This window comes from Macaca thibetana, chromosome 15 (genome assembly GCF_024542745.1).
Source record: "Macaca thibetana thibetana isolate TM-01 chromosome 15, ASM2454274v1, whole genome shotgun sequence".
Lineage (NCBI taxonomy): Eukaryota > Metazoa > Chordata > Mammalia > Primates > Cercopithecidae > Macaca > Macaca thibetana.
The window spans coordinates 3,255,917-3,282,260 of record NC_065592.1 but is presented as its reverse complement, the minus strand read 5'-3'; the positions used below and the strand labels follow the sequence as shown (position 1 = coordinate 3,282,260).

Sequence of the window (26,344 nt, the reverse complement as noted above, 5' to 3'; positions counted from 1 at the left end):
AAAAATTAGCTGGGCATGGTGGCAGGCAACTGTAGTCCCAGCTACTCGGGAGGCTGAGGCAGGAGAATGGCGGGAACCCGGGAGGCGGAGCTTGCAGTGAGCCAAGATGGCACCACTGCACTCCAAGCCTGGGCGACAGAGCAAGACTCCGTCTCAAAAAAAAAAAAAATGTATTAAAAGAAATAAAAAACAAAAAACTCAGCTCTCCAGGCGCTCCCACAGGGCTGAACAGACCCACCCCCAGACGAGAATGCCATTTGGTCATGGCATCTGCCTGGCTTAGGCTGGAGAGGAGGCAGGTGGAGGTCTTGGGAGGGGGCATTGCTGGGCCTTGCAGATGGAGGAGGAGCTGGTGGGGGGAGGGGTGGTCCATGGTGGGAGAACACAGGCAGGGGCAGCCTGAGTACAGGGGGCACCCCACGAGGCTCCTGCCCATGCCTACTGGATCTGGGGCAGCTGGACCCAGGAGCCAGATTGGTTGTGCCCTTGGTGTGCCTGACCGTGGTGGGTTTGCCCGTCAGTTCTGCTGGCTTGGAACAGCCCCGGAAGTCAGAAGCATCATCTCACAGGCTGGTTGGGATCCTGATCATGGGAACCCAGCCCTGGGGAGCAGGAGTCCCAGCAGGGAGCAGAGCTCACCCCCAGCCAGCATCACCACACAGCCCACCCCCACCGCACAACTGCGCCCACCCCCACCGCACACCTGCGCTTCCCACGGGACCTGGGGATGACTCCTAGGGCAGAACTGGGCTCCTGGCACGTTCTCTGTCCCGATATGAGGAAACGTGTTTGTGGCACCAGCAGGAGCCAGAGAGGGTGGCAGGACAGGCCAGGGAGAGCGCATTGGCAGTTATCTGGGATGAGCCGTGATCAGCACTGGCCAGAGTCTAGGGGCTGCAGGGCACCAGTCCCCTGCAGGGCAGCTGCTGTCAGATCAGGCCTGGCTTCCCGCCGCCCCAGGCTGCCTCGCTACGTCCTGACTGTGGCGTCATGGGCTGCGGTATCCCTGGGGCAGCGTCCCCGGCTGGTGGGTGGGGGAGGAGGAAGCCTCGGGCCCCAGCCCCTGTCTGGTTATCCCCCCAGCTCCATCGTCTACCTGGAGATTGACAACCGGCAGTGTGTGCAGGCCTCCTCGCAGTGCTTCCAGAGCGCCACCGACGTGGCCGCCTTCCTGGGGGCGCTCGCCTCACTGGGCAGCCTCAACATCCCCTACAAGATCGAGGCCGTGCAGAGTGAGTGTGGCTCCTTCTCTGTTCCCCAGCCCAGCATCGCCGGGAACAGGCTCTACCTCCAGGGGATGCCATCCCCTTGTGCCCCAGACACGCTGGTTGGTTGTGCCAGTTGCCACCCACGGGTGTGCGCGTCACCATCCGAGTTGGGGTAGGGCTTTTCTGGAATTTTCTGAATGGCACTCCCTCCCCACCTGTGGCGGTGACAGCTGCCGGTGGAGCCACCCGGGAACGAGTCCAGTCACGGGAAAATGGGTGCCTGCTTCTCTCCCCACCCCTTCCCCCTGAATTTTCTTTGTTGGGTATTATTTCAAAATCATTACGGCTTTTTTTAAAGAAAAAAAAGAGAGAGAGAGAAGAATTGATCGGTGTCATGTGAAGTGTTGAAGTTTGTATCTTGAAAATCCCTCTAAATCCTTTGTCTTAACAGCTCAATGCAAGTGCAGCGATTTGAAGTTGACTAATCCTCCTCCCTTAAAGGAGAAAAAAGTAAAAGCCGTCTCCAGATAGAGTCGGCTGGTGCAGGAGAGAATTTAGCGATAGTTTGCAATTCTGATTAATCGCGTAGAAAATGACCTTATTTTGGGGGGCGGGATGGAGGAGAGTGGGTGAGGAGGCGCCTGGCCGCGGAGCCAGTCCGCTGCCCCCCGGCCACCAGCCTGCTGCGTAGCCGCCGCCTGATGTCCCAGCGCCTGCCCCTGGCCCCTGTGCCCGCAGGTGAGACCGTGGAGCCGCCCCCGCCGGCGCAGCTGCACTTCATGTACGTGGCGGCGGCCGCCTTTGTGCTCCTGTTCTTCGTGGGCTGCGGGGTGCTGCTGTCCCGCAAGCGCCGGCGGCAGCATGGCCAACTCTGGTTCCCTGAGGGCTTCAAGGTGTCCGAGGCCAGCAAGAAGAAGCGGCGGGAGCCCCTCGGCGAGGACTCTGTGGGCCTGAAGTGAGCGGACGCTGCCCCTGCTTCTGGGGCCCCAGGGGGAGGTGGGACCTGGCCAAGCATCCTCATGGGGGGTCTGCCCCTCCTGATGCAGGGCCCACTTCCCACGCGAGGCCTGGGCTAGGGGCCTCTGGGGGCTTCCTAGGGAGCTTTCTCAGCCTCACTTCTCGAACCCTCACCCCCAGGCCCCTGAAGAACGCCTCAGATGGTGCCCTCATGGACGACAACCAGAATGAGTGGGGGGACGAGGACCTGGAGACCAAGAAGTTCCGGGTGAGTCGCAAGGCTCCTGGGCTCCTGGGCACCTGCCACCGGGCTGCCCTGACACACCTCTGCTCACTCCTCCTACGTAGTTCGAGGAGCCCGTGGTTCTGCCTGACCTGGACGACCAGACAGACCACCGGCAGTGGACTCAGCAGCACCTGGATGCCGCTGACCTGCGCATGTCTGCCATGGCCCCCACGCCGCCCCAGGGTGAGGTTGACGCCGACTGCATGGACGTCAATGTCCGCGGGCCTGGTAAGGGTGCCAGCAGCCAGGGCTTCCCTAGCTCCGTGGCCCACCTGCCTCTCTCCCCTAAGCCCCGAGGCTGGGGTACGGTTGATACTCTGGAAACTTAGAGTTGGGGGTGAGAGCTTTCATCCTTGGGGTATTTCCCATTCAGAGTGGATGGGGGGTCCTGGAGTCCTCCTGTTCTTCCATCAACCCTCTCCTGGGGCGATGCCGCACGGTCACTATGTCCCTGTAAATTACTCTCTTCTGAAACCTCTTTGTTGAGATACGAAAAGCGTAGATTTTCTTTTTTTTTTTTCTTTTTTTGAGACAGAGTCTTGCTCTGTCACCCAGGCTAGAGTGCAGCGGCACGATCTCAGCTCCCCGCAGCCTCCACCTCTTGGATTCAAGCAATTCTCCTGCCTCAGCCTCCCAAGTAGCTGGGATTACAGGCACCCACCACCACGCCCAGCTACTTTTTGTATTTTTAGTAGAGACGAGGTTTCACCACGTTGGACAGGCTGGTTTCGAACTCCTGATCTCAGGGGATCCGCCTGCCTCAGCCTCCCACAGTGCTGCAGCTATAGCGTGAGCCACTGTGCCCATGAGCCGCTGCACCCAGCCAAAGCGTTGATTTTCTAACTGCATGTTTCTGACGTCATCTTTTTCCTGGGTGGATTTTGGGTGCCTGGTCTTGGGCAGGTCAGGAAGCAGCTGCCCGTCAGGAGTTGACTGCTGGACTCAGCTCTGTCCACTGAGCAGCCCAGGCGGACTTCAGCTGCCCCTTGGTGGCTGCGTGGTGCATCTACACTGTGGCCCATTGAGCTCGGGGCTGCTGCCCCCCTCCCCCTGGGCTGCAGCTGGGGACCAGCCCTCCAGACTGAGCACCCGTCTTTGCCCCTGCAGACGGCTTCACCCCCCTCATGATCGCCTCCTGCAGTGGGGGCGGCCTGGAGACGGGCAACAGCGAGGAGGAGGAGGACGCGCCGGCCGTCATCTCCGACTTCATCTACCAGGGCGCCAGCCTGCACAACCAGACCGACCGCACGGGCGAGACCGCCTTGCACCTGGCTGCCCGCTACTCACGCTCTGATGCCGCCAAGCGCCTGCTGGAGGCCAGCGCAGACGCCAACATCCAGGACAACATGGGCCGCACCCCGCTGCACGCAGCTGTGTCTGCCGACGCACAAGGTGTCTTCCAGGTAGGCAGCAGCTGCCTGTGTGCCCACCTGCCCTCCTCAGGGCACCGGGTGGTCCGGGACAGTGGCCAGGCTTACGTAGCCATGGGAGCCTGACCCCGAGCACAGCTGAGTCCGGGACAGCTGGTGCCTCCACCCAGGACCTTTGCAGTCAGCGAGGTGCGACGGGAGGGGGCGGGGTCAGGCGCATCTGTGTTCTCCAGGGAAGCCAGGCAGAGGCGGGTCTGGCAGGAGGCCTGGGGGACCTGCTGAGTGAGGCAGCGCCTGCCCACCCCCCGCAAGACAGGCTCCATCAGGGTTGTGGGCCTTGCTCAAGGTCCAGGTCCCACCGCTGCAGCCCCTCGCGGCCCCACCCCTCCCTCAACCCTGGCTGCCGGCGTAGCCTGTGGCAGTGAGAAGAAGGGTTTAGAGGCTGCCGCTTGGTGCCTGCGGACCTAGGGCTCAGCTTGCCGGTGAGCTCGTGGCAAGAAATGGATTTAGGGATTTGGATGCCTGGGTCTCCGGGGAACGTCCCTGGCAGGGGCTGCCTTTGCAGTCACCCCTGCTGTGAGTCCCCAGGCTCCAGGCGGCCCTAGAGCAGGTTCAGATGGGCACAGCCCAGGAGAGTTACCGCAGAGCTTCTCGTTTCATGATTTCTTAGCTCAGGTGACACGTCATCATCCTGCAGAAATAAATAGGTGAGCGGAAGGAACATCGAAGGGAGCCCCGTATGGGTTTGCTGTGTGCCTCTCTCAGCTGCCTTCTTTGCACAGATGTGGAAATTCCTGGGTGCTTTGCAGGAATCAGGCCAGTGCTGCATGGCACTTGGCCCCTGCCTTTTGCACCCGCCAGGGAGGAGGGGCCATCCCTCCTGCCAGAGGCCAAGGCCAGGCTGCATTACAAGGGCTGCCTACTGCTCTCCGGGCACAGCTGGACACTGTAGCTCGGCGGTTCTGCGACAGCTGTAGGGCTGTGAGCCCGGCTTCCCGAGTGCCAGCTGTGACCCCCGTTGGGGGCAAGGGCTTGACCTCTGTGTTTTGTAGGTGGTCATGGCAGGTAGGACCACTGTGAGGATTAAATGAGGTCACACGTGGTCACGATGGACCCCACTGTCACCAAGGGGCCTGTGTGTGGGCAGCACAGCCCCTACCCCCATCCCGGCCCCTCTTTGGGGCAGCCCCGTGGTATTTCATCTTGCCCGGCTGTGCAGATCTCAGGAGGGTCTCTGTGTCGCGAAGGCAGTGGGGCCTCCCGTCCAGGCATTCGTTCTGGGCAGGAGGCATCAGTGCACGTCTGCCCAGCACCCACCTGAGCCTCTCCCCGTTGCCCAGATCCTGATCCGGAACCGAGCCACGGACCTGGATGCCCGCATGCACGACGGCACGACGCCGCTGATCCTGGCTGCCCGCCTGGCTGTGGAGGGCATGCTGGAGGACCTCATCAACTCGCACGCTGACGTCAATGCTGTGGACGACCTGGGTGAGCCCACGGGGACAGGGCTGCGCTGTCGTGGGGCGGGGCTGCCGTAGGGACGGGTGGGGCCGGGCTGCCTCCAGCTGGTCTCCAGCCCCGTCTGCCTCTTTCACACAGGCAAGTCTGCCCTGCACTGGGCCGCCGCCGTGAACAACGTGGATGCCGCGGTCGTGCTCCTGAAGAACGGGGCCAATAAAGACATGCAGAACAACAAGGTGAGCGCGAGGCCGGGACGCGACGGGAGACGCGGGGCTGAATCCACAGAGAAGTGAGGGCCGAACCCGCGGGGCGCAGGGACGCAAGGACCTGACCCACCGGGTCTCAAGGGTCCCTGGGCCCACATGCAGGCCCCACCCGCACGGTGCTGGGCACCTCGCTAGTGCTCCTCCCCTCCTTCCACCCCTGTTTACGGAGCCCTGCCAAGCCCAGGTCCAGCTGTCGGACACGGTGGCTCACCCCACAGACCCGGCCCTGCCCTCCTGGGCAGCAGTCATGGTGGAGCCCACAGCCTGGCGTGGGGAATGCTGCTGCCGCCGCTGCTCTGTCACTGTCACCTGGACCTCGCCTTCTGTCCCCAGCTGTCACCAGGTGGGGGTGGGGATGGGAATGTGGTGGCCCAGGTGGTGCAGATTGAGCCAGAACATGTGTGGCGCAGGGCATGGCTCTTGGTGTGAATGTGAGCAGCTCTTTATCCAAGGGGAGCTGCCCCCAGCGCTCATCCTGCCGCTGCAGCTCCTGGGCGAGCTGCTGACCTCAACGCTGTCGGGTTCCCCTGAGTGCTCAGGGCACAGGTGCAGACACCCCCACCTCCCTGCCGCTCGAACCCTCACCCCCGCCCCCAACTCCTGCCGCCCCCTTGGCATGTCAGGCTAAGGCGTCCCTCCTGGGCGAGGGCACACAGCGGGCCTGGGCACCAGGGCATGTTGGCCCAGGCGCTCCCCAGTTTGTGGTGGCATGGCCCCACAGAGACTGGGCCCCAGAGGGCATCGAGGCTCGGGAAGCCCCTTCCCACTCCTACACAGCAGCCTCACCCAGACCTGCGATGTGTCCACCACACAGAGGAGACCCCGGGAAGGAGCTTGGTGGCCACCAGTGTGGCTTGGTGGCCGTCTGTATGACGAGCTCCCTCTCTGGTGCCCTCACCGGTGCCTCTGAACCGCTCCAGAAATGTCCTTTCGTGCCTTGTTGGGGGCAGGGAAGAGGGCCTGCAGTTTGTTAGATTTTCAGTGGAGTCTGTGACCGCCACGTAGAGGTGGAGCCCTGCTGATCTGGGATAGAGGACTGCACAGACCTCCCTTCTGGGTGGGTTTCAGAAGCCTTAACATTTTTTTTTTTTTTTTTTTTGAGACGGAGTCTCGCTCTGTCGCCCAGGCTGGAGTGCAGTGGCCGGATCTCAGCTCACTGCAAGCTCCGCCTCCCGGGTTCCCGCCATTCTCCTGCCTCAGCCTCCCGAGTAGCTGGGACTACAGGCGCCCGCCACCTCGCCCGGCTAGTTTTTTGTATTTTTAGTAGAGACGGGGTTTCACCGTGTTAACCAGGATGGTCTTGATCTCCTGACCTCGTGATCCGCCCGTCTCGGCCTCCCAAAGTGCTGGGATTACAGGCTTGTGCCACCGCGCCCGGCCAGCCTTAACAAGAATCAGGCTAGGTGGTTGCAGGATGCTGGGGCGGGGTCCTGAGGAGCAGCCTGCCTCCCCACACCCCATGGAGGAGGTCGTACTGCTGTTCCCTCTGGTGATGGAGCCTTGGGGAGGGTCCCCACGCCAGGCCTGGCCCCCCCTCACCAGCCCCCACCCTCGTCCCCCAGGAGGAGACACCCCTGTTTCTGGCCGCCCGGGAGGGCAGCTACGAGACCGCCAAGGTGCTGCTGGACCACTTTGCCAACCGGGACATCACGGACCATATGGACCGCCTGCCACGTGACATCGCACAGGAGCGCATGCACCACGACATCGTGAGGCTGCTGGACGAGTACAACCTGGTGCGCAGCCCGCAGCTGCACGGAGCCCCACTGGGGGGCACGCCCACCCTGTCGCCTCCGCTGTGCTCACCCAACGGCTACCTGGGCAGCCTCAAGCCCGGCGTGCAGGGTAAGAAGGTCCGTAAGCCCAGCAGCAAAGGCCTGGCCTGTGGGAGCAAGGAGGCCAAGGACCTCAAGGCGCGGAGGAAGAAGTCCCAGGACGGCAAGGGCTGCCTGCTGGACAGCTCCGGCATGCTCTCACCCGTGGACTCCCTGGAGTCGCCCCACGGCTACCTGTCGGACGTGGCCTCACCGCCACTGCTGCCCTCTCCGTTCCAGCAGTCTCCGTCCGTGCCCCTCAACCACCTGCCCGGTATGCCCGACACCCACCTGGGCATCGGGCACCTGAACGTGGCGGCCAAGCCAGAGATGGCGGCACTGGGTGGGGGCGGCCGGCTGGCCTTCGAGGCCGGCCCCCCGCGTCTCTCCCACCTGCCCGTGGCCTCCGGCACCAGCACCGTCCTGGGCTGCAGCAGCGGAGGAGCCATGAATTTCACCGTGGGCGGGTCCACCAGTTTGAATGGTCAGTGCGAGTGGCTGTCCCGGCTGCAGAGCGGCATGGTGCCGAACCAATACAACCCTCTGCGGGGGAGCGTGGCACCAGGCCCCCTGAGCACGCAGGCCCCCTCCCTGCAGCATGGCATGGTGGGCCCGCTGCACAGTAGCCTTGCTGCCAGCACCCTGTCCCAGATGATGAGCTACCAGGGCCTGCCCAGCACCCGGCTGGCCACCCAGCCTCACCTGGTGCAGACCCAGCAGGTGCAGCCGCAAAACTTACAGATGCAGCAGCAGAACCTGCAGCCACCAAACATCCAGCAGCAGCCAAACCTGCAGCCGCCACCGCCACCGCCACAGCCGCACCTTGGCGTGAGCTCAGCAGCCAGCGGCCACCTGGGCCGGAGCTTCCTGGGCGGAGAACCGAGCCAGGCAGACGTGCAGCCACTGGGCCCCAGTAGCCTGGCGGTGCACACCATTCTACCCCAGGAGAGCCCCGCTCTGCCCACGTCACTGCCGTCCTCGCTGGTCCCACCTGTGACCGCGGCCCAGTTCCTGACGCCCCCCTCGCAGCACAGCTACTCCTCCTCGCCTGTGGACAACACCCCCAGCCACCAACTGCAGGTGCCTGAGCACCCCTTCCTCACCCCGTCCCCCGAGTCCCCTGACCAGTGGTCCAGCTCGTCCCCACATTCCAACGTCTCTGACTGGTCCGAGGGCGTCTCCAGCCCGCCCACCAGCATGCAGTCCCAGATCGCCCGCATTCCGGAGGCCTTCAAGTAAACAGCGCGCCCCACGGGACCCCGGCTTCCTTTCCCAAGCCCTGCGGGCGTCTGTACGCGATCTGTGGACGCCGGGGCCGACCAAAGGAGCCTTTTTTAAAAACACGTGTTTTTATACAAAATAAGAACAAGGATTTTAATGTTTTTTTTAGTATTTATTTATGTACTTTTATTTTACACGAAACACTGCCTTTTTATTTATATGTACTGTTTCATCTGGCTCCAGGTAGAAACTTTTATCTGTTACAAGAAAACAAGCAAATTCTGAGAACCAGGGTTTTCCTACCCAGGATGAAAAGATTCTTCCATGTTTATAAAATATAAACAAAGATTCATGATTTATAAATGCCATTTATTTATTGATTCCTTTTTTCAAAATCCAAAAAGAAGTGATGTTGGAGAAGGGAAGTTGAACGAGCATAGTCCAAAAAGCTCCTGGGGCGCCCAGGCCGCGCCCTTTCCTCGCCGCCCACCCAACCCCAAGCCAGCCCGGCCACTCCGCCAGCATCACCTGCGTGTTAGGAGAAGCTGCATCCAGAGGCAAACGGAGGCAAAGCCGGCACACCTTTGGCATGGATTAATTTGCATCTGAAATAGGAAACTGAAGTAAAAGGATATGGGTTAGATGTTGCGATGTGTTTTTAAATGGTTTTTTGCAAGCATGCTTGTGAAAATGTGTTCTTGGAGTGTGTATGCCAAGAGTGCACACATGGTACCAATCATGAATCTTTGTTTCAGGTTCAGTATTACGTAGTTGTTCGTTGGTTAAACAAGTTCGTGGTCCCTCCAGTACCACCCCGGCCCCCTGCCCATTCTTGAAATGTAGGCATCGTGCATGTCAGACATGAGATGTGTGGACTGTGGCACTCGCTTGGGTCACACACGGAGGCATCCTACCCGTTTCTGGGGAAAGACACTGCCTGGGCTGACCCTGGTGGCAGCCCCAGCATCTCAACCTGCACAGCGTCCCCCAGGCTCCGAGGAAGATGCGCCAGCAACACAGCCTGGGGCCCGGCTCGCGGGACCCGACTCCCCGTGGGCTCCCGTGTTTTGTAGGAGACTTGCCAGAGCCGGGCACATCGAGCTGTGGAACGCCGTGGGCTGCATCCTTTGGTCCTGTCCCCGCAGCCCTGGCAGGGGGCACGCGGTCGGGCAGGGGCTAGAGGGAGGCGGGGGCTGCCCTTGGGCCACCCCTCCTAGTTTGGGAGGAGCAGATTCTTGCGATACCAAGTATAGCCTATGGCAGAAAAAATGTCTGTAAATATGGTTTTAAAGGTGGATTTTGTTTAAAAAATCTCAATGAATGAGTCTGTTGTGTGTCATGCTGATGAGGGACGTCAGACTCAGCTCAGCTCGGGGAGCCTCAGCCGCCCATCACTGGGGACACTCCGCGCCGTGCCGCCTGCTGCCCGTGCGCTGGGGACGCCTCCACCGCCGTGCCACCTGCATTCCTCAGGGCAGCCTCCCCCGGCTCAACGGGGGCCGCGTGGTGCCATCCCCGGGGGCATGACCAGATGCATCTCAAAATGTTGATTTTTACTGTGTTTTATAAAATAGAGTGTAGTTTACAGAAAAAGACAGCTTTTAAAAAAGTGATCTACATGCGGAACTGTAGATGATGTATTTTTTTCATCTTTTTTGTTAACTGATTTGCAATAAAAATGATACTGATGGCGATCCGGCCTCCACTCCCCTCTGCTCTTGCCTTCGACTCCCTTTCTGGGAGGGAGGGAGAGCTGCTATTCTCTGAGGGAGCCGGGAGTCGAGGGCCCCTTCTTCTAGGAGAGTGACAGTGAGGCTGCCAAGTCCCGGCCCACGGGGGTGCAGGGACCATGCTGCCTCCAAGGGCTCCACGGTGTCTGCAGCCTGCCTGATCCAGGCCCTTTGTAGGGAGATGGACACACAGCAAGGGGGTTGCAGCCCTATGGGAGGTGGGGCTCGTGCCTGGGGTGACATCCATGTGCCCCAGAACACCCACGAGTGAGTCTGGCCCTCCTGGCGACTCGGGTCTCTTCTCTCAGCCTCAGAGGGATGAAGGTCCCACCCAGCCATCCTGGGGACAGCCCCTCAGGGAGCTCTGCAGTAGGCAGGGGGCTGCGTAGGGAGGGCCTTGAGGCAGTGGCATGACCCCTCTGTGGGCTGGAGACCACAGGGAGGACTCTGGCCCCTACAGGAGGGCAAAGGGAGCTGTTGAAGCCTCTGAGCAGGGCAGCATGGGGCATGGCAGAGTCTGGAAAGTTCTGTGATCCTAAGGGACCGGCTGAGCTAGACAGAGGCGGCCTGGTCCTGGGGTGCTGCCCCTGAGTAGAGCTGCCAGCCCTGCACAACGGTGGGCCCCTTCTCTCCCCACTGCCTGCCTGGGCCTCTGCCCGGCCCCAGACCTTCAGGGCAGGCCAGTGACTTCAAACCAGAGCGGTGGGGAGTCTGAGGTCCCTCTTTGGATTGCAAAGTGCTGCCTGCCCTGGGCCCACTCTCTCCAAGGAGGGATGTGAGACTGAGGCCTCCACTATGCCTAGGGGCTGCGTCTGCCAGCCAGTGCTGGGCACGAGGACCAGGAGGGGCCACCGTGCAGTGAGTGCCCTGACTCTTGTCTTCAAAGTGGGTGGACCCAGCCAGAGTCCTGCCCATAAAACTCGCAGCACCTTGAAATTCCACTCTTGGGGGTCTGCCCGAAAGAAGTGAAAACAGGGACTCAAACAAAAGCACGGGGCCACTCTCCCGGCAGCACTCGGTACAGCCAGATGGCCTGAGTGTCCACTGCCAACGACGGGTCAGCAAAATCGTCTGCTGTGACGGTGAACCTTAGTGTCAGCTCGGCCAGGCCGTTTCGCCAAACGGAGTGTGTCTCTGAGGTGTTCAGGATGAGGTTCGCATTTGCATCCACAGCCTGGGTAAGGCGGGCCCGCCCTCCCCGGTGTGGGTGGGCCCCGTGCGGTCCGCGGAGGCCCGGGGAGGACAATAGGCCGAGTGAGAGGGGTCCTCCCACCTGACCGCTTGCACTGGACATTGGTCTTTTCCTGCCTTCAGACTTGGACTGAAAACATGGGCTCTTCCTGGGCCTGGAGCCTACCGGCCTTCGGACTCGCAATGCCGTCAGGCCTCCTGCCTGCAACTGCAGACCCTGGGACCTGCAGGCCTCGAGGTCTCGTGGCCAGTTCCCTGCAATCATCTCTCCGGAGGCACGTCTTAGAGGCTCCGTTTCCCGGAAGAACCCTGACGAATGCGCACAAGGGAATATGGTTCCACCGTAGAAAAGGAGGCACTGACACCCACCGTGCAGACAAGCCGTGGAAGCGCCACGCTCAGTGAAAGGTGCCAGCCGCAGAGGGCCGCACGTGCAATGACTCCATTTCTATGGGGTACCCTTTTGTAGATTGATGGTTCCCAGAGCCGGGGGGAGGAGGAAATGGGAGTGGCTGCTAAACGGCCCAGGTTTTTACTTTGGAGTGATGCAAATGTTCTAGACCCAGGGAGAGGTGGTGCGTGTACAGCCCTTCGAATGCACTAAATGCCAATAACGTGGACACTTTTTTTTTTTTTTTTTTTTTGAGACGGAGTCTCGCTCTGTCACCCGGGCTGGAGTGTGGTGGCGTAATCTTGGCTCACTGCAACCTCCGCCTCTGTGTTCAAGTGATTCTCCTGCCTCATCCTCCAAAGTAACTGGGATTACAGGCGCCCATCACCACACCTGGCTAATTTTTTTGTATTTTTAGTAGAGATTGGGTTTCACCATGTTGGCCAGGCTGGTTTCAAACTCCTGCTCTCAAGTGATCCACCCGCCTCAGCCTCTTAAAGTGCTAAGGTCACAGGCGTGAGCCACTGCACCTGGCCTAACGTGTATACTGTAAAGTGGTTAGTTTTAGGTTCTGTGAATCTCACCTCAATATGTTATTTTTTTTAATTAAAAAAATGTTTTTGAGACAGGGTCTTGCTCTGTCACCCAGGCTGGAGTGCAGTGGTGCAATCATAGCTCACTGCAGCCTCAACCTCCTGGGCTCAGGTGATCCTCCCACCTTGGCCTTTCTAGCAGCTGGGACTACAGGTGCACACCACCTCACCCACCTATTTTTTTTTGTTGTTATTTTTTGCAGAGACGGGGATCTCACTTTGTTGCCCAGGTTGGTCTCGAACTCCTGAGCTCATGCAGCCCTCTCCTCACCTTGGCCTCCCAAAGTGCTGGGACTACGGGTGTGGGCCACTGTCCCTGGCCATATATGCAACTTTAAATATTTCAGTAGCCACATTAAAAAGGTAAAAAGAAACAGGTAAAGTTTATGTTAACACTATAGCTTAATCCAATATATCAAAAATATTATTTCAACACAATCAATATAAAAAGTGAATGAGGTTTTGTTTTTTGTTTTTTGTTTTTTGAGATGGAGTCTCACTTTGTTGCTCAGGCTGGAGTGCGGTGGCGTAATCTCGCCTCACTGCAACGTCCGCCTCCCTGGGCAAGTGATTCTCCTGCCTCAACCTCCCAAGTAGCTTGGATTATAGGCGCCCGCCACCATGCCCAGCTAATTTTTGTATTTTTAGTAAAGATGGGGTTTCACCATGTTGGCCAGGCTGGTCTTGATCTCTTGACCTCGTGGCCTGCCTGCCTCGGCCTTCCAAAGTGCTGGGATTACAGGCGTGAGCCACCATGACCGCCCATGAATAAGATGTTTTATATTCTTTTTTTTTTGGTTTTTGGTACTGTGTCTTTGAAACCCAGGGTGGACGGTACACTCACAGCACCCTGGATTGGGCCTGGCCACGCTTTAAAAGGTGTTCAATATCTCCAGGAGGCTCATGTGCAGATTCAGACTCTTCAGCAGGATGCCAAGGGGGATCCAGACAGCTCCACTCAGTGCAGGAAATCACCAAGTGTATCTTCAGCCTGGCGACTCACTCCGTGCCACTGCCGGCATGAACCCCGAGTGTGGCGCCGCGTCCCTCTGGCCAGAGCAAAGGGGGATCCCAAGAGCCCCGAGGCACCGTCGCATCAGGGCCCATAAATCAGGCCACCGGCAGGCAGGGCTGCCTCCATCCAAGAGGGAAGCACGGGGCCGTAGCCCCCATCCAGGAGGGAAGCACGGGGCCGTAGCCCCCGTCCAGGAGGGAAGCACGGGGCCGTAGCCCCCGTCCAGGAGGGAAGCACGGGGCCGTAGCCCCCGTCCAGGAGGGAAGCACGGTGCTGCAGCCTCCGGGCTGCTCCAGGGATCGACAGGCCCATACTGCCTTCATCCCGAAAGTCTCACTTGCAAAGGGTGTTTGTGGGGCTCAACTGCGTGCTCAGTGGTGGAGCTGATTTCATTCTGCATGGCTCCTTATCTCATCGTGGACCCAATCCACGAACCATACCTGAGGAACTCTGCTGGAGGGGGCAGCGCTGGGCGGAGGCAGACAAGGGGGAGCGCCACACGGCTGCTTCCTATGGTGAGCATCCACCAGCAGCAGTTCCCAGTGGGACACCGACGTATTCGTCTGCAAAAGTAAAAGTGTTTCAAAATGAAACCTAAATGGTGTGGTCCAGCTTGGTCCCGGTGCATTGAAAGTGCCGGCATTAGTGGAGGTCTGTCAGAGGGGGCATTGCAGGGCCTCCCACGTTACTCAGGCTTTGAAGACGCAGGGTCAGTGAGCAAGCATGCTTTGGGAAAGGCTATTCTTCAGTCTGCATCTTGAAGGCGGCTGGGCGGCGCCTCACTCGCCTGCCCCGATGTGACTCCCGATCTGGCTGCTTTGTGTCTTTGCTTTCCACCTGGCAGCTGCTGTCCTGGCTGTTGCTGCACCTCAGTGTCCTCAGGGGTCAAGTGGGGACCTGGGTGCTGGCCCCGGGCCTGCCATGGTGAGCTGCTGGTGCACGCTGGGCACATGGTGAGGGCTCAGAAAGGGAACGGCTCTTGTTATTGTCACGAGGTTTTCAGTCGCATTCTTTGTTCTCCACCTGCATGCTGCGTTGGCACAGTTAAGCCTGGTGTCCCCTTCAGCAGGTGTCCTAACCGTCCACATTTTAAGATGGACAAGCCTAGGCTCAGGGAAGTTGCAGGACTGAACTGCAAAGCTTTATTTATGCCCAACACAACAGCTGCCCAGGGCCTCAGAGGCAGGTTTCTGGTGTTCTTCACATAACCTTGAACTTGTGGCCCATCCCTGGACCTCACAGCACAGGACACACTCTCAGTGTTTATTAGGAGTCTATAATTTTCTGCAGCATCATGCATGATATTTGCTGTGGCTTTTGGTATATCTTCCACTCTATTGCATGGGATTTTCTGGTGAAAATATGCCCTGGGTCCACACAAACGTGCACATTCTACCATAGCCTTCGTTGTTCTGTTTAGCATTTCTTCATTTCATAAAATGGACCTTAGAAAAGTTATAACTATGGCCAGGTGTGGTGGCTTACACCTGTCATCCCAGCACTTCGGGAGGCCGAGGCTGGAGGATCACCTGAGGTCAGGGGTTCGAGACCAGCCTGGCCAACATGGTGAAACCCCCTCTCCATTAAAAATACAAAAATTAGCTGGGGACGCCACGGTGGGCACCTAGAATCTCAGTTACTTGGGAGGCTGAGGCAGGAGAATTGCTTGAATCCAGAAGGAGGAGGTTGCAGTGAGCTGAGATTGCACCACTGCACTGGGGTATAGAGTGAGACTCAGTCTCAAAAAAAAAAAAAAAAAAAAAAGTGTATAATTTTACTTTTTTTTCTTTTTGTGGAGATGGAATCTTGCTATGTTGCCCAGGCTGGTCTCAAACCCCTAGGTTCAAGTGATCCTCCCATCTTGGCCTCCCAAAATGCTGAGATGACAGGTGGGAGCCACGGCACCTGGCCAGCGTGCAACTGTTACTTTGGCAGACTTGGAGGCAGCTGTCTGCTTCCCCCTGGTGGCAGTTCTCTGCCAGCGCCCCATAGATCTTCCCGAGTGACCACAGGGCAGGTGAGTGCCATGCCTTCCAAACGGCCCTCACCCCACGCCCAGGGCCATCCTGGGCGACAGTGTTATTACCCTGTTTTACATGTGAGGAGCTGGAGCTCGAAGAGTTTAGGCGACTTAGCCAAGTTCACCCATTCAGTGAGCTGGGGCTATGTGATTCCCGGTCCATGTCAAACCACAAGGAGTCACCTGCCCTCAGAGGACCGGGAGGGCCCACAGAGCTGATGCCATCCAGCCTGGTGACCTTTCTGACAGGGAGATGGCTGCTGAGAGGGGAGAACGGGGTTGTAGGGTCACTTTGCCAGGAGTCAACACCATGGCCAGCCTGGCGTCAGATACTTTGCCAGGAGTTAATGCCATGACCGGCCTGACATCAAATACTGGAGCTCTTCCCAGATCCACCCTGGCCCTTTTCTCTTCCCTATCCACAGTCCCCAGGCCACCAAATCCATGCCAGTCACTGAAATCAGCACTCAATGCTCAGGACTCTCTCCTGCCTGACGTGTGTGAATCCTGTGCCGTGCTGGGGCTGTGCCCTCGGGGACTCTCCCGGGTTCTCGGGGACTCTCCCAGGTTCAGCACCTCTTTCTCCTAGGCCATCCAAGGCTGCCTCCTGGGCCCTGGCTCTCCCTAGTCCCTAGCCCTAACTCTAACCTGGAGAGCCTTTGGGGCCCAAACTGATTGCGTCACTCCTGGTTGAAAACCCTCTGGAAGCTTCCCATACTTACAGACATCACTGCAAGTCTCTTAGCAGGGCCTACAGAGTCCACACCAGCCCACACCCACCGGCCCCTCGCCCCACGGAAGCCTCATGTGGACTGTTCACTTCAGCTAGAAATGCTCCTTCTCCTCCTGCCTGTCCCCAGCAGGCGCCACACAGTGCCCTCTTCACGGGCACATCTGTGACCGCCCAGCATCCATGTTCCCCCCTGGGCAGAGGCTGGGCCTGTCTCACGGCCACAGCCCAGCTCCTAGCAGTGCCTGGGGTACAGCAGGGGCTCAGCAGACATCTGTGCATGGTTTGGGGACGGAGGACTCGTGGGCTTACCAGGGCCCCGCTGCAGCTCAAGGACACCCAGCAGTTCCTCCTGTGGCCCTGGTGGCCTGCAGTCCCAGGTTACTGTGACATCGACATCAGCCTTGAGCTTTCTGCTTCATCCCTAGTGCTTTTTAGCACCTTACATGGTAAGTACTTGGCTCAATGATTCCAGAAAAATGTTCTCTGATTCCTGCTATGTGCCCAACATGCTTGAAGATGCTGGAGATGAGGAGCGTGACGTTCCTGCAGTAACGAGGTTGCTGGCAATGCCGTCAACGTGCCCCGTGCCTCGGGGGAGGCCTTGTGTGGAGGACACGCTTGCCACCCTGTGAGGTCAAGTCCAGGGAGTCCTTGCAGAGGCCAGGAAAGGGCAAGGCTGTCACCTCCTTTTACAGGGGAGGAGGCAGAGGCTCGGAGAGGCCAGGTAGCTTGTCCAAGGCTGAACACCTGGGTGGTGGCTGAGGGTCTCCGGCTTCTGGAAGCTTGCAGTACAGCTGGACACACGGTAGTTAGCCCACCATCACTGGAGCCATCTTCCCTGTGCTCTGCTAACCAGGTGGGGCCCCAAAAGGCGATGCCTTTGTCTGTGCTGGGAGGAGGCTCTGTGGGGCCCAGTCACCAGCAGCCCAGAGCAAGGGCACATCTGCCAGGGCGAGGCTGCACCTTCAGCCTCACGTCAGCCCTGGGAAGGCCTAGACAGTGGACAGTGCTGTCTTGCTGCACACCCCTGATGAGCGGTGTGGTTAGGGTGGGGCTCAGAGGTGAGTAGAACACGGGTAGGGGGTGGCAGCGTGGTGGGCATCTGTCTGCGGACCCTATGTTGTGTGCCTGGCAGGCCTTGTACATGGACGCGAGTGGGCCTGAGGCTCCCTCCACGCTGCCCACCGTGGCCCTGGGGGGGTCTGGCCTTCCCCCACAGAGGTGACTTCCTCTCCTCCATGAGGGTAAGAAGAGGAGGCCTGGCCCACCCTCTGGCCAGCCTGGTGGCATGCAGACAGGGACCCGTTTACTGCAGGGGTCTGACGAACAAATGCCACAGAATAGACTCTAAGGACCCTGCCTCCAGATCCACTTCCTCTCCCCATTCCGGCTTCCCAGCCCTATTCCCTCCTCCTCCAGGAAGTGTTGCGTGTCAGTTCTTTCCACCTTGGAGGCCTTCATATGTTTTCTTGCCTGGACCACCCAGCCAACCTGTCTCACAGACTTCCTCTTCCTCTCTCCAGGCCAAGCCTCCCGCTTCAGTGTCCAGGACTAGGGGTCTGTGTCAGGGGCGGAGGACGGCATCCAGCGGGGAGCAGGCCTGCCCAGTAAACCTCCACAAGCACCCAGACATACTTGCCACTGCTATTCACACCAGGTAGGAAAGAGGGGCAGAGGCTCATGGCGAGGGGCCGTCCTGCGTTCACTGAGACCGCTGCTCTGCCGGGGGCTCCCAGGAGGACCGCCACTGGCCCGCCGGTTGTGAGCGAACAGCCAGGTCCACTCGGCAGCCTCCGGCATTTCAGGCCCCCTATCATAGGAGGCTATAAGCACAGGCTAGGGGCGCTGAGTGCCTGCCTCCTAGACCAGCACTGTCCAGTGGAAACATGACACCAGCCCCATATGGAGTTTTACATTTCCTAGCAGCCATGTCAAAAAAAAAAAAAAAGGTGAAATAAAATTTAATAGTTTTTAATGTAATCTGATACATCCAAGATATTCTCATTTTAATGTGCAATAAAAAATGATCGATTCGATATTTGCATCCTTCACAACCCACCATGTAGTTTACACTTAGAGCCTAGCTCGGTCTCACAGCAAGCACCAGCGGCCCCCATGCCAGACAGCACAGCTAATGGGAGGAGCTGACCTGGCGGAGGCACCAAGGACACACCGTGCCCAAGGCTGTGATGACACAAAGGCAGCAGGTTTCCTGGCACAGCCTGGACGTACACGAGCCTGTCCTGTGTGCTCTGCATCACGCCGTACAGCAGTGGCCACAGAGCTTTGCACCAGGTGCTGATTCCAGCCCACCTAGGGGGGTTCAGGGAGGTGGTGACGTTTGTGTCCAGCCTCCAAGTGTGAGCAGGGGCAGAGACTGGGAGAATGGAGAAACCAGCGGATGCTGCAGGCAAAGGCAACAAAGCCCCACGAGGAATAGTGATGGCCACCACGGGCGGGACACCTCCCAGCACTGGGTGGAGGCCTCTGCTGGCTCGCAGCCAGTCACCTGATGTCCCCATTCGCCCCTGCCATGCTTGTCGTCCTGGCAACCCCGTTTCAGCCCTGAAACGTTTAGGTGCTCATCTTGCTCTATCTTAGAGATGAAAACTTGATGCTCAGAGACTAAGGAAGTTGAAAAAGGGCACACAGCATCTCAGGGGCAGGCTGGACCTTCAACAAAAGAGCCTATGGCCCAGAGGCTGGATGGGCTCAGGTGCAGGGTGCAGGAACCCTCCACTCCACATCAGGCTACAAACTGCTGCTAGCTGTCTCCATCACTCAGGATTAGGGAGGCGGGGGGAAGAAGGGCAGCGGGCCCCCTGCAGGTGATGTGGTGATTCACACCCCTAGGAGCCAACAGAAGCTGCTTTCTACCATCCCTGCCCTGGGGTCCAGAGAAACCTTGCATTTTATGCCTACGGCAGAATTGGTTTCTGCAGCTATGGTCTCTCCCATAGCTTAGTGCCCACCTGGGTGGGACCACAGGGTTTTGGAGGACCCTAGAAGGTCGAGCCCTGGGCTCCTGGTTCTTGGGTTCTTTGAACTCATGAGCGGAAGGGGTGAGCCTGACGCCTGAGAGGCAGCACCCACCTCTGCATCCCCCTCTTTGTGAAGGGCAAACAATGATACCTCCCTCTGCGGAGGGTGCAGAGCGCCTCGACCACCGGGAAGCAGCAGATGGGGGCAGCGGGGCTGGGGCTGGGCCTTACCACGTGCTCCCTAACGCTGTTCAAACAGGTCAGGAATCTGACTCCTGAAAGGCAAATGTTAGCTGAGCAGAGTGGCCCTAGTGCCACGTCAGCCAGACTGAAGCTCTCCCTGCACCGCCTGGGGCTCTGCTGGCGTGGCACGGGTACCACCCCCTCCTTCACCAGCCTCTGGCCCAGCTGGGGACAAGGGTGGCTCCCACCCAGGGAGGACCTCAGCCGCTGCTGGGAGCTCAGCCTCCGGCGATGCCATCGGGTGGGCACCCCCACCACGGCCCCTGCCCTCTGGAAGGAGCAGCAGAGGAAGGCCGCGGCTCTTCCCTGCCCTCGCCAGGCAGATGTGCAGGTGAGTGGGTCGGGCATGGCTGGCCTCTTCCTCACCCGCTCAGTCTCCCTCGGCTCCTCCGGAAAACCAGGGCACAGATGATAGCGCCCACCTGTTCCCTGCGATCTTCCGCAGGAGGGCGTGAATGCTGCCTGGCCTGGTCTCGGCAGGGGCAGGAGCGCCTACCAGCCTCACCCCGCCGCTGGGTCCCTCTGGCCGCCCAAGCGCCCAGGCCCACTCGCCACCGACGTGCACTCAGCCAGGGCTGGGACCCCCACGCCCCTGTGGGGCTGGCGGCCGAGGGGACGAACCAAAAAGGCCGTTTCTCCCCGGGAGGACAGCGGGGCCGGGGCCAGGGTGGGTCTGGGAGGGCCCAGCGCAGCAAAAGCGCAGGGCGGAGCTCGGGGACGAGAAGCCGGAGCGTCCCCCTTGCGAGTCGGCGGAGACCCGGCTCCGCGCGGTGGCCGGGCCGTCCCTCCCTGCCCGGGCCTCTGTGCAGAGCGAAGGGCCAGGAGAAGATGCGTCGGGGAAACCCCAGGACGCTGGACAGGGACTGGCGGTAGCCAACCACCAACTTCCGGCGCCGCTCCCGGCCCGCGGCCGCGCCGTAGCCAGGCAACCAGCGCGCAGGCGCAGTCGGCCCTCCGCGGCCCGCAACCCCGGCCGACCCGGGCGCATGCGCGACCGCCGCCGCCTGCCCTCCAGCCTGCCAGCCCAACGGAAGAATGCGAGCAGCACGCCGGCGTCAGGGCCCCGCGCTTCTCGGCTCGGCGGAGTAGCCGTTCTCGGTGCGTGAGCCTGCTGGCATCGGTCCTGCAGACTGATTTCCCCCTTGTGGCCTTGATTGAAGAATCCCATCTCTTCTCACATCTTAAAACGAAAACAGACTGGGAGAAAGCCAGCGTAACCAGGGCGACGTCCGGGGGCGACCCCGGCGCGCCCAGCCGGGCAGGTGGCAAGGGGCGGGGCTAAGCGGTGAGGCGGCGGACGGACGCCGGCGGGGGGCGGGGCCACGGGCGGGGAAGGACGGCCGAGGGGCGGGGCCAAAGGGGCGGGAACGACAGGATGAGGCGGAGAAAGGCGGACGACGGGCGGGGCCAAGGGGGCGGGACAAAAGAATGAAGCGAGGAAAGACGGAAGAGGGGCGGGGCCAAGGGGGACGGGAACCACAGGATCAGGCGTGGGAAAGACGGGCGGGGGGCGGGACGAAAGAATGAGGCGGGGAGGACGGACGCCGGCGAGGGGCGGGGCCGAGGGATGGGCCGTGAGGGGTTCAATAAGAACGCGTCTGGGCCGACGAGACCAGGGGCGGGGCCAGGGGCGGGGCCAGGGGCGGGGCGCGCGCTGATGTCGCAAGCCGGACACGTCGGCGGCGCGGCGGCCGCGGAGACCGGAGCCGGATGTGCCAAGATGGCTGCGGCGGCTGCTGTGTCTGCGCTCGTCGCCAGCGCCGGGTGGGATTTCGCCCGCGGCTCCTGAGGGATCGGTCTCAGCCGCGCGGGTAGGGGGGCGAGCGCGGGAGGAGGAAGGCGGTGGCCGGCCGGCGGAGCCAGGCCGTGGAGGCCGGGGCGCGGAGGAAAGGAGGCGGCTGGGCCCAGCCCCGAGCGGGCGGCGCAGCTCGGGTCCCGCCGGGGCCGGGCGAGGGGACAGACGTCCGGGCCAGAGCGGGAGGCCGGGCGCGGCGCGGGCGGCGGTGGGATTCGAGGGACTGGCGTGGACCTGGCTGGGCTGCGGTGACGCCGGTTCCCGGGGCGGGAGGCTGGACCCCCAGGCACCCCTCGTAAGACTCTAACTTTTAAAATGAGCGTGTCTTGTCCTCACTGGCTGGAAGGCTTCCTTAGCGATGCTGGTGAAGAGAGACATTTACATTTGAACCAAAGAGTAGAGTTGTTTGTTTGTAATTTCTTGATAGGGCGATCAGGGTGTTGCAACAGAGGCCGAGGGTTAGAAGAGTGTGAGTGATCCGGCTCGCCCCTTTGTGATGAAGTGTTACAGTAGAGTCTTCAGAAACATCAGAGCCATTTAAAGTCAGTTTTCGCCGCTTAAGAACACTTTTAAATGACTTGTAAGTTGGATGTGGATTGTATATTAAGATTTTGTTTTACATGTATGATGCCGATGTTAACCAAAGAGGTATTTCCCATCCCCCATGTGACAATACGAAGCAAACAAAACCGTAGACAGTTCTTCCTAGAGTGATACTTTTGCAAGTTTCAGCACAATACAGCCTCCCTGCGTTTTTTCGCCACGCCCTTTCTTAGGGTTCCGGTGCTAGTGTCTTGTAGACAAGAGGCAAAATAGCGTTTCTTTCTTATTCCTTGTTCCTCGTTTACTCTTAATAGTGGTTACTACAGTGAGTCTCAAAATTGTACTGAAAGTTTTCTTTGAGGCAGTGGGCACATTTGTTTTTTTCTTTTTTCCTTCTTTTTATTTTATTTTTCTTTTTCTGCCAAACCCAGCAAGAGGCCATGGTAGTGGGTAAATGTTAATGTGATTTCTTCTTCTGTAAGCATCTTTCATGAATACCAGGCTGTCCTTTTGGGTCTTCGTCATTTTCAGCAGTGTTAGGCTGCTGGCCTCCTCTGTCGCTGGCTTCCTTTTCAACATCTAACTGTATGTGGTTGCGATTCTAACTTAGAAGAGTTGGAGTTGAATCATGTCTTTGTGTCAAGCGTCCCATAGTCTGACAGGGCGTCACTAGCAGCCACTGTGAGGGAGACTGTAGGCAGCAGGTAAGGTCAGGGGCTTCCTGGCACACTATTGTTTTCCTCACTTAAAATGTGAAGCCAGGCTGGGCGCAGCACTTTGGGAGGCCGAGATGGGTGGATCACGAGGTCAGGAGATCGAGACCATCCTGGCTAACACGGTGAAACCCCGTCTCTACTAAAAAATACAAAAAAATAGCCGGGTGAGGTGGCGGGCGCCTGTAGTCCCAGCTACTTGGGAGGCTGAGGCAGGACAATGGCGTGAACCTGGGAAGCGGAGCTTGCAGTGAGCTGAGATCCGGCCACTGCACCCCAGCCTGGGCGACAGAGCAAGACTCCGTCTCAAGAAAAAAAAATGTGAAGCCAGTGGCAGCAAGAGGAGAGGGGTGTGCATGCGTTTTAAATACCTCAGTTCTGTAGCCAGAACTATACTAAAAAGAGTTTTGCTTAGGTATCCGCATGTCCACATGGTTACAAGGTAGTTTAACTGACTAGCTAGTTTATGAATACTACATCTTCAAGATCAGCTGGTCTCTTTGAAACAGTAGAAGAGTTAGATGACTTGAGGTTACAGAATAAAATTCCCTGTAGTGGTGACATAGGTGATAGGCAGTTACATTGTTTTTCTCCCGGTGAGTAGAGAAAAAGATCAAAAAAATCAGTTCAAGTCACAGGATTGTTCCAAATGAAGCTAGCATGTTGCTAAAAAGCTCTCAATTAGGGAGCATGAGGGTTGGAATGCTCCTTGTAAGTGATAGTGTTTGCTATAAAAAAAGTTCTTAGTCTAGGAGAGCTACAGAATTTTTTTTTGAGAAGGAGTCTCACTCTGTCGCCCAGGCTGGAGTGCAGTGGCCGGATCTCAGCTCACTGCAAGCTCTGCCTCCCAGGTTCACGCCATTCTCCTGCCTCAGCCTCCCGAGTAGCTGGGACTACAGGCACTCGCCACCACGCCTGGCTAATTTTTTGTATTTTTTAGTAGAGACGGGGTTTCACCATGTTAGCCAGGATGGTCTCGATCTCCTGACCTCGTGATCTGCCTGCCTCGGCCTCCCAAAGTGCTGGGATTAAGGCGTGAGCCACCGCGCCTGGCCACGCCTGTTAAACAGCAGTTGGGATTAGGACATCCCAGAATCCACTGTGAGTAGAATCTCGTAAGATTAAACCCAGGGTTTTCAGGAAAAAATAATCACATCGATTCTCTCATTTTATAGACAAAAATACATTGCAGAAAGAGAAGTGGCCGCCCGGAGCCACTCACCTGGACGCTCAGTTTTGCTCTTACAGCAGCAGCCGAGGAATAAACCTCTAGGCCCATGTTCTGTGTTTAAAGCAAACAAAAGCTATTGAGGACGGTAAGGATCTTCCCAGGGGAAGGCCGTGTCTTGAGAAATGAGGTAGGACTTCTGTTCTCCTGGCAGTGGAGTTTCAGGAGGGGCTTGGAAGTTTGCGTGTTCTGGCCATGGTTGCAGGTGTCACTGTGTCTGCTGTGGCAGCTGGTAGGACCAAATGGAAGATAATGCCAGTGCACAGATCGGAGGGAGATGCTCTGCCCGTTCTTTCAGTCCATGTAAAATAGAGCTGTGAACATTCTTTGTTTTCAGATGAGAGCCTACAACCTCAATGAAGCCTTTGCTACTGTTCCTAATAGTAGAGTTCCGTTAGAGTCAAGTGGATTTCAAGGTGCCTGTCAGTTGGAAAGCGTCCCCCGTTGGCAGAGCAAAGAGCGTGTGTGGGCAGTGACAGTGTTGACGCAGTAGGTTGACAGGACTAGTTTTTAGGTCAGCATAGGAACTTTAATTTGTAAATAACTTTACTTAAAATACATTGATCGGTGTTGTCTTCTTTTTTTTGAGACAGTCGCACTCTGTTGCCCATGCTGGAGTGTTGTGACTTGAACAAGGCTCACTGCAGCCTCAATCTCCCTGGCTCAAATGATCCTCCCGCCTCAGCCTCCCGAGTAGTTGGGACTACAGGCACTCCCCACCACGACCGGCTTTTTTTTTTTTTTTTAATGAAGATGGGGTATTGCTGTGTTGCCCAGGCTGGTCTCAAACTGCTGGACTCAAGTGATCCTCCTGCCTCCAGAAGTGCTGGGCTTACAGGTGTGAGCCACTGCACCTGGCCAATGTTTTCTTCTTTTATCGGAATATCAGAAAGATTTCCAACGATGAAAACAATATGCATCTGCAGAAATGGGTGGATTGGCCGGGCGCGGTGGCTCACGCCTGTAGTCCCAGCACTTTGGGAGGCCAAGGCAGGCAGATCACAAGGTCAGGAGATCGAGACCATCCTGCTAACACGGTGAAACCCCATCTCTACTGAAAATACAAAAAATTAGCCAGGCATGGTGGCAGGTGCCTGTAGTCCCAGCTGCTCAGGAGGCTGAGGCAGGACAATGGCGTGAACTCGGGAGGCGGAGCTTGCAGTGAGCCGAGGTCGCACCACTGCACTCCAGCCTGGGCGACAGACCGAGTCTCCCTCTCAAAAAAAAAATAAAAAGTGTGGATTAAACTCCAGAGTCCTCCCCTTTGGTTTAGTTTTTCCTTTGATTGGCTAAACTTATCTGTTTGTTCATGAGGGTGGTGCTGAGAAGAAGAAAGATTGATAGAAAGAAATGAACTTTCCTAAAGATATAGCACTTGAATTTTTGCCTTAAGAGGCCAGGTTAACTGTTCAAGTTTGTATCTAGTATATTTTATTTAAAAACTGATGGAGGTTTTTGCCCCTTTGTTTTCTATAAGAGGTTTCTTGGCAATTCTGCCTCATATTGAAAATTTTGGAATTTAGTCTGTCCCTTGTAAAGCTGCTTTAAATTTCCTGGGCGTTTCCATTCCAGGCATAGTTACAGCTCCAGTTCAAAGGTCACGTTGTCTTGCTGGTGGTCCTTTCAGACCTCAAGCCAGTCACAGTACAAAAAATGAGACCTGTGAAGAGGTGTGATAAAAGGCATTTAGATGAATGTATTTACTTTGCAGCTTTTTAAAAAAATGATTGTGTCATGTTTTATTTATTTATTTTTTTAAACAGAGACCGTCTTGCTCTGTTGCCCAGGCTGGACTGCGGTAGTACAATCATAGCTCACTGCAGCCTTGAACTCATGGACACAAGTGATCTTCCCTCCTTAACCCCCTGAGTCCCTGGGACTGCAGGTGTGTGTCACCATGTCTGGCTCACTTTCTTCTTTTGTAGAGACAGGGTCTTGCTATGTTGCCCAGGCTGGTCTCGACCTCCTGGGCTCTAGCAGTCCTTCCACCTTGACCTCCCAAAGTGCTGGGATTACAGGCATGAGCCACTGCACCCAGCCTATTTTGCAGCTTTCATAACTATACTTCATAATACTCTTTCATCAAAGAAAATAGAAGAATGAATTGTAAACTTTTGTATCCTTTTTGAAATTTAAAATTAACATGTATACAAGGTATGATATAAAGTTTTTCTTTTTTTTTTTTTTTTTTGAGCTAGGGACTCACTGTGTCACCCAGGCTGAAGGGCAGTGGTGCTGTCATAGCTCACGACAGCCTCGACCTCCCAGGCTCACGCAATCCTCCTGCCTCAGCCTCCTGAGTAGTTGGGACTACAGGTGTGCACCACCACACCTGGCTGATTTTTGTGTTTTTTGTAGAAACAAGATCCCACTGTTGCTCAGGCTGGTCTCGAATTCCTGGGCTCAAGTGGTCCTCCTGCCTTGGCCTTTGAAAGTGTTGGGAGTACAGGCATAAGCCACCACATCTGGCCAGTTTTTCTTTCTTAATAGAAGAGTTGGCTCTTCCTCCTGGATCTAGGGATGGTTTTCAGGAAAACGTTGAGTATATGTGGGTCTGGTAGCGTATCACACTGGTGTCCAGGTTC

At 57.7% G+C, this 26,344-nt stretch overlaps 5 protein-coding genes across 10 annotated transcripts in view; 3 read left to right on the top strand and 2 right to left on the bottom strand.

Moving 5' to 3' along the window:
* The window catches only part of NOTCH1 (notch receptor 1), a 54,292-nt gene extending 45,341 nt beyond the window's left edge, over positions 1–8,951 (top strand). Inside the window, exons 27-34 of the mRNA XM_050759665.1 lie at positions 1,084–1,232; positions 1,947–2,163; positions 2,346–2,433; positions 2,514–2,679; positions 3,559–3,854; positions 5,162–5,309; positions 5,421–5,518; positions 7,111–8,951. Of these exons, the coding sequence (XP_050615622.1) occupies positions 1,084–1,232; positions 1,947–2,163; positions 2,346–2,433; positions 2,514–2,679; positions 3,559–3,854; positions 5,162–5,309; positions 5,421–5,518; positions 7,111–8,601 (2,653 nt within the window). The 3' untranslated portion in view covers positions 8,602–8,951. The remainder of the gene's footprint in view (positions 1–1,083; positions 1,233–1,946; positions 2,164–2,345; positions 2,434–2,513; positions 2,680–3,558; positions 3,855–5,161; positions 5,310–5,420; positions 5,519–7,110) is intronic.
* The window catches only part of DNLZ (DNL-type zinc finger), a 314,112-nt gene that overhangs the window by 157,585 nt on the left and 130,183 nt on the right, over positions 1–26,344 (top strand). The gene's annotated exons all lie outside the window — the stretch shown is intronic.
* LOC126937132 (uncharacterized protein C9orf163-like) lies at positions 18,212–19,828 on the bottom strand. The gene has a single exon (XM_050760503.1). The coding sequence runs from the start codon at positions 19,826–19,828 to the stop codon at positions 19,304–19,306; it is 525 nt and encodes a 174-aa protein (XP_050616460.1). The 3' UTR covers positions 18,212–19,303.
* Positions 18,212–20,780, bottom strand: LOC126937085 (uncharacterized protein FLJ30774-like). Its single transcript, XM_050760337.1, has one exon. The coding sequence runs from the start codon at positions 20,646–20,648 to the stop codon at positions 20,046–20,048; it is 603 nt and encodes a 200-aa protein (XP_050616294.1). The 5' UTR covers positions 20,649–20,780; the 3' UTR covers positions 18,212–20,045.
* SEC16A (SEC16 homolog A, endoplasmic reticulum export factor) overlaps positions 20,499–26,344 on the top strand; it is a 45,934-nt gene continuing 40,088 nt past the window's right edge. The window contains exons 1-2 of one of the 6 annotated variants that reach the window (XM_050759683.1): positions 21,187–21,291; positions 21,703–21,855. Coding sequence is in view for 1 of the 6 variants with exons in the window: in XM_050759681.1 (XP_050615638.1) it covers positions 21,191–21,244 (54 nt within the window). In the remaining 5 variants the exon portion in view is untranslated. Of the gene's footprint in view, positions 20,579–21,185; positions 21,292–21,579; positions 21,856–24,946; positions 25,645–26,344 lie in introns of those variants that run through there. The other 5 variants (XM_050759686.1, XM_050759681.1, XM_050759682.1 and 2 more) reach the window with 5 other exon arrangements.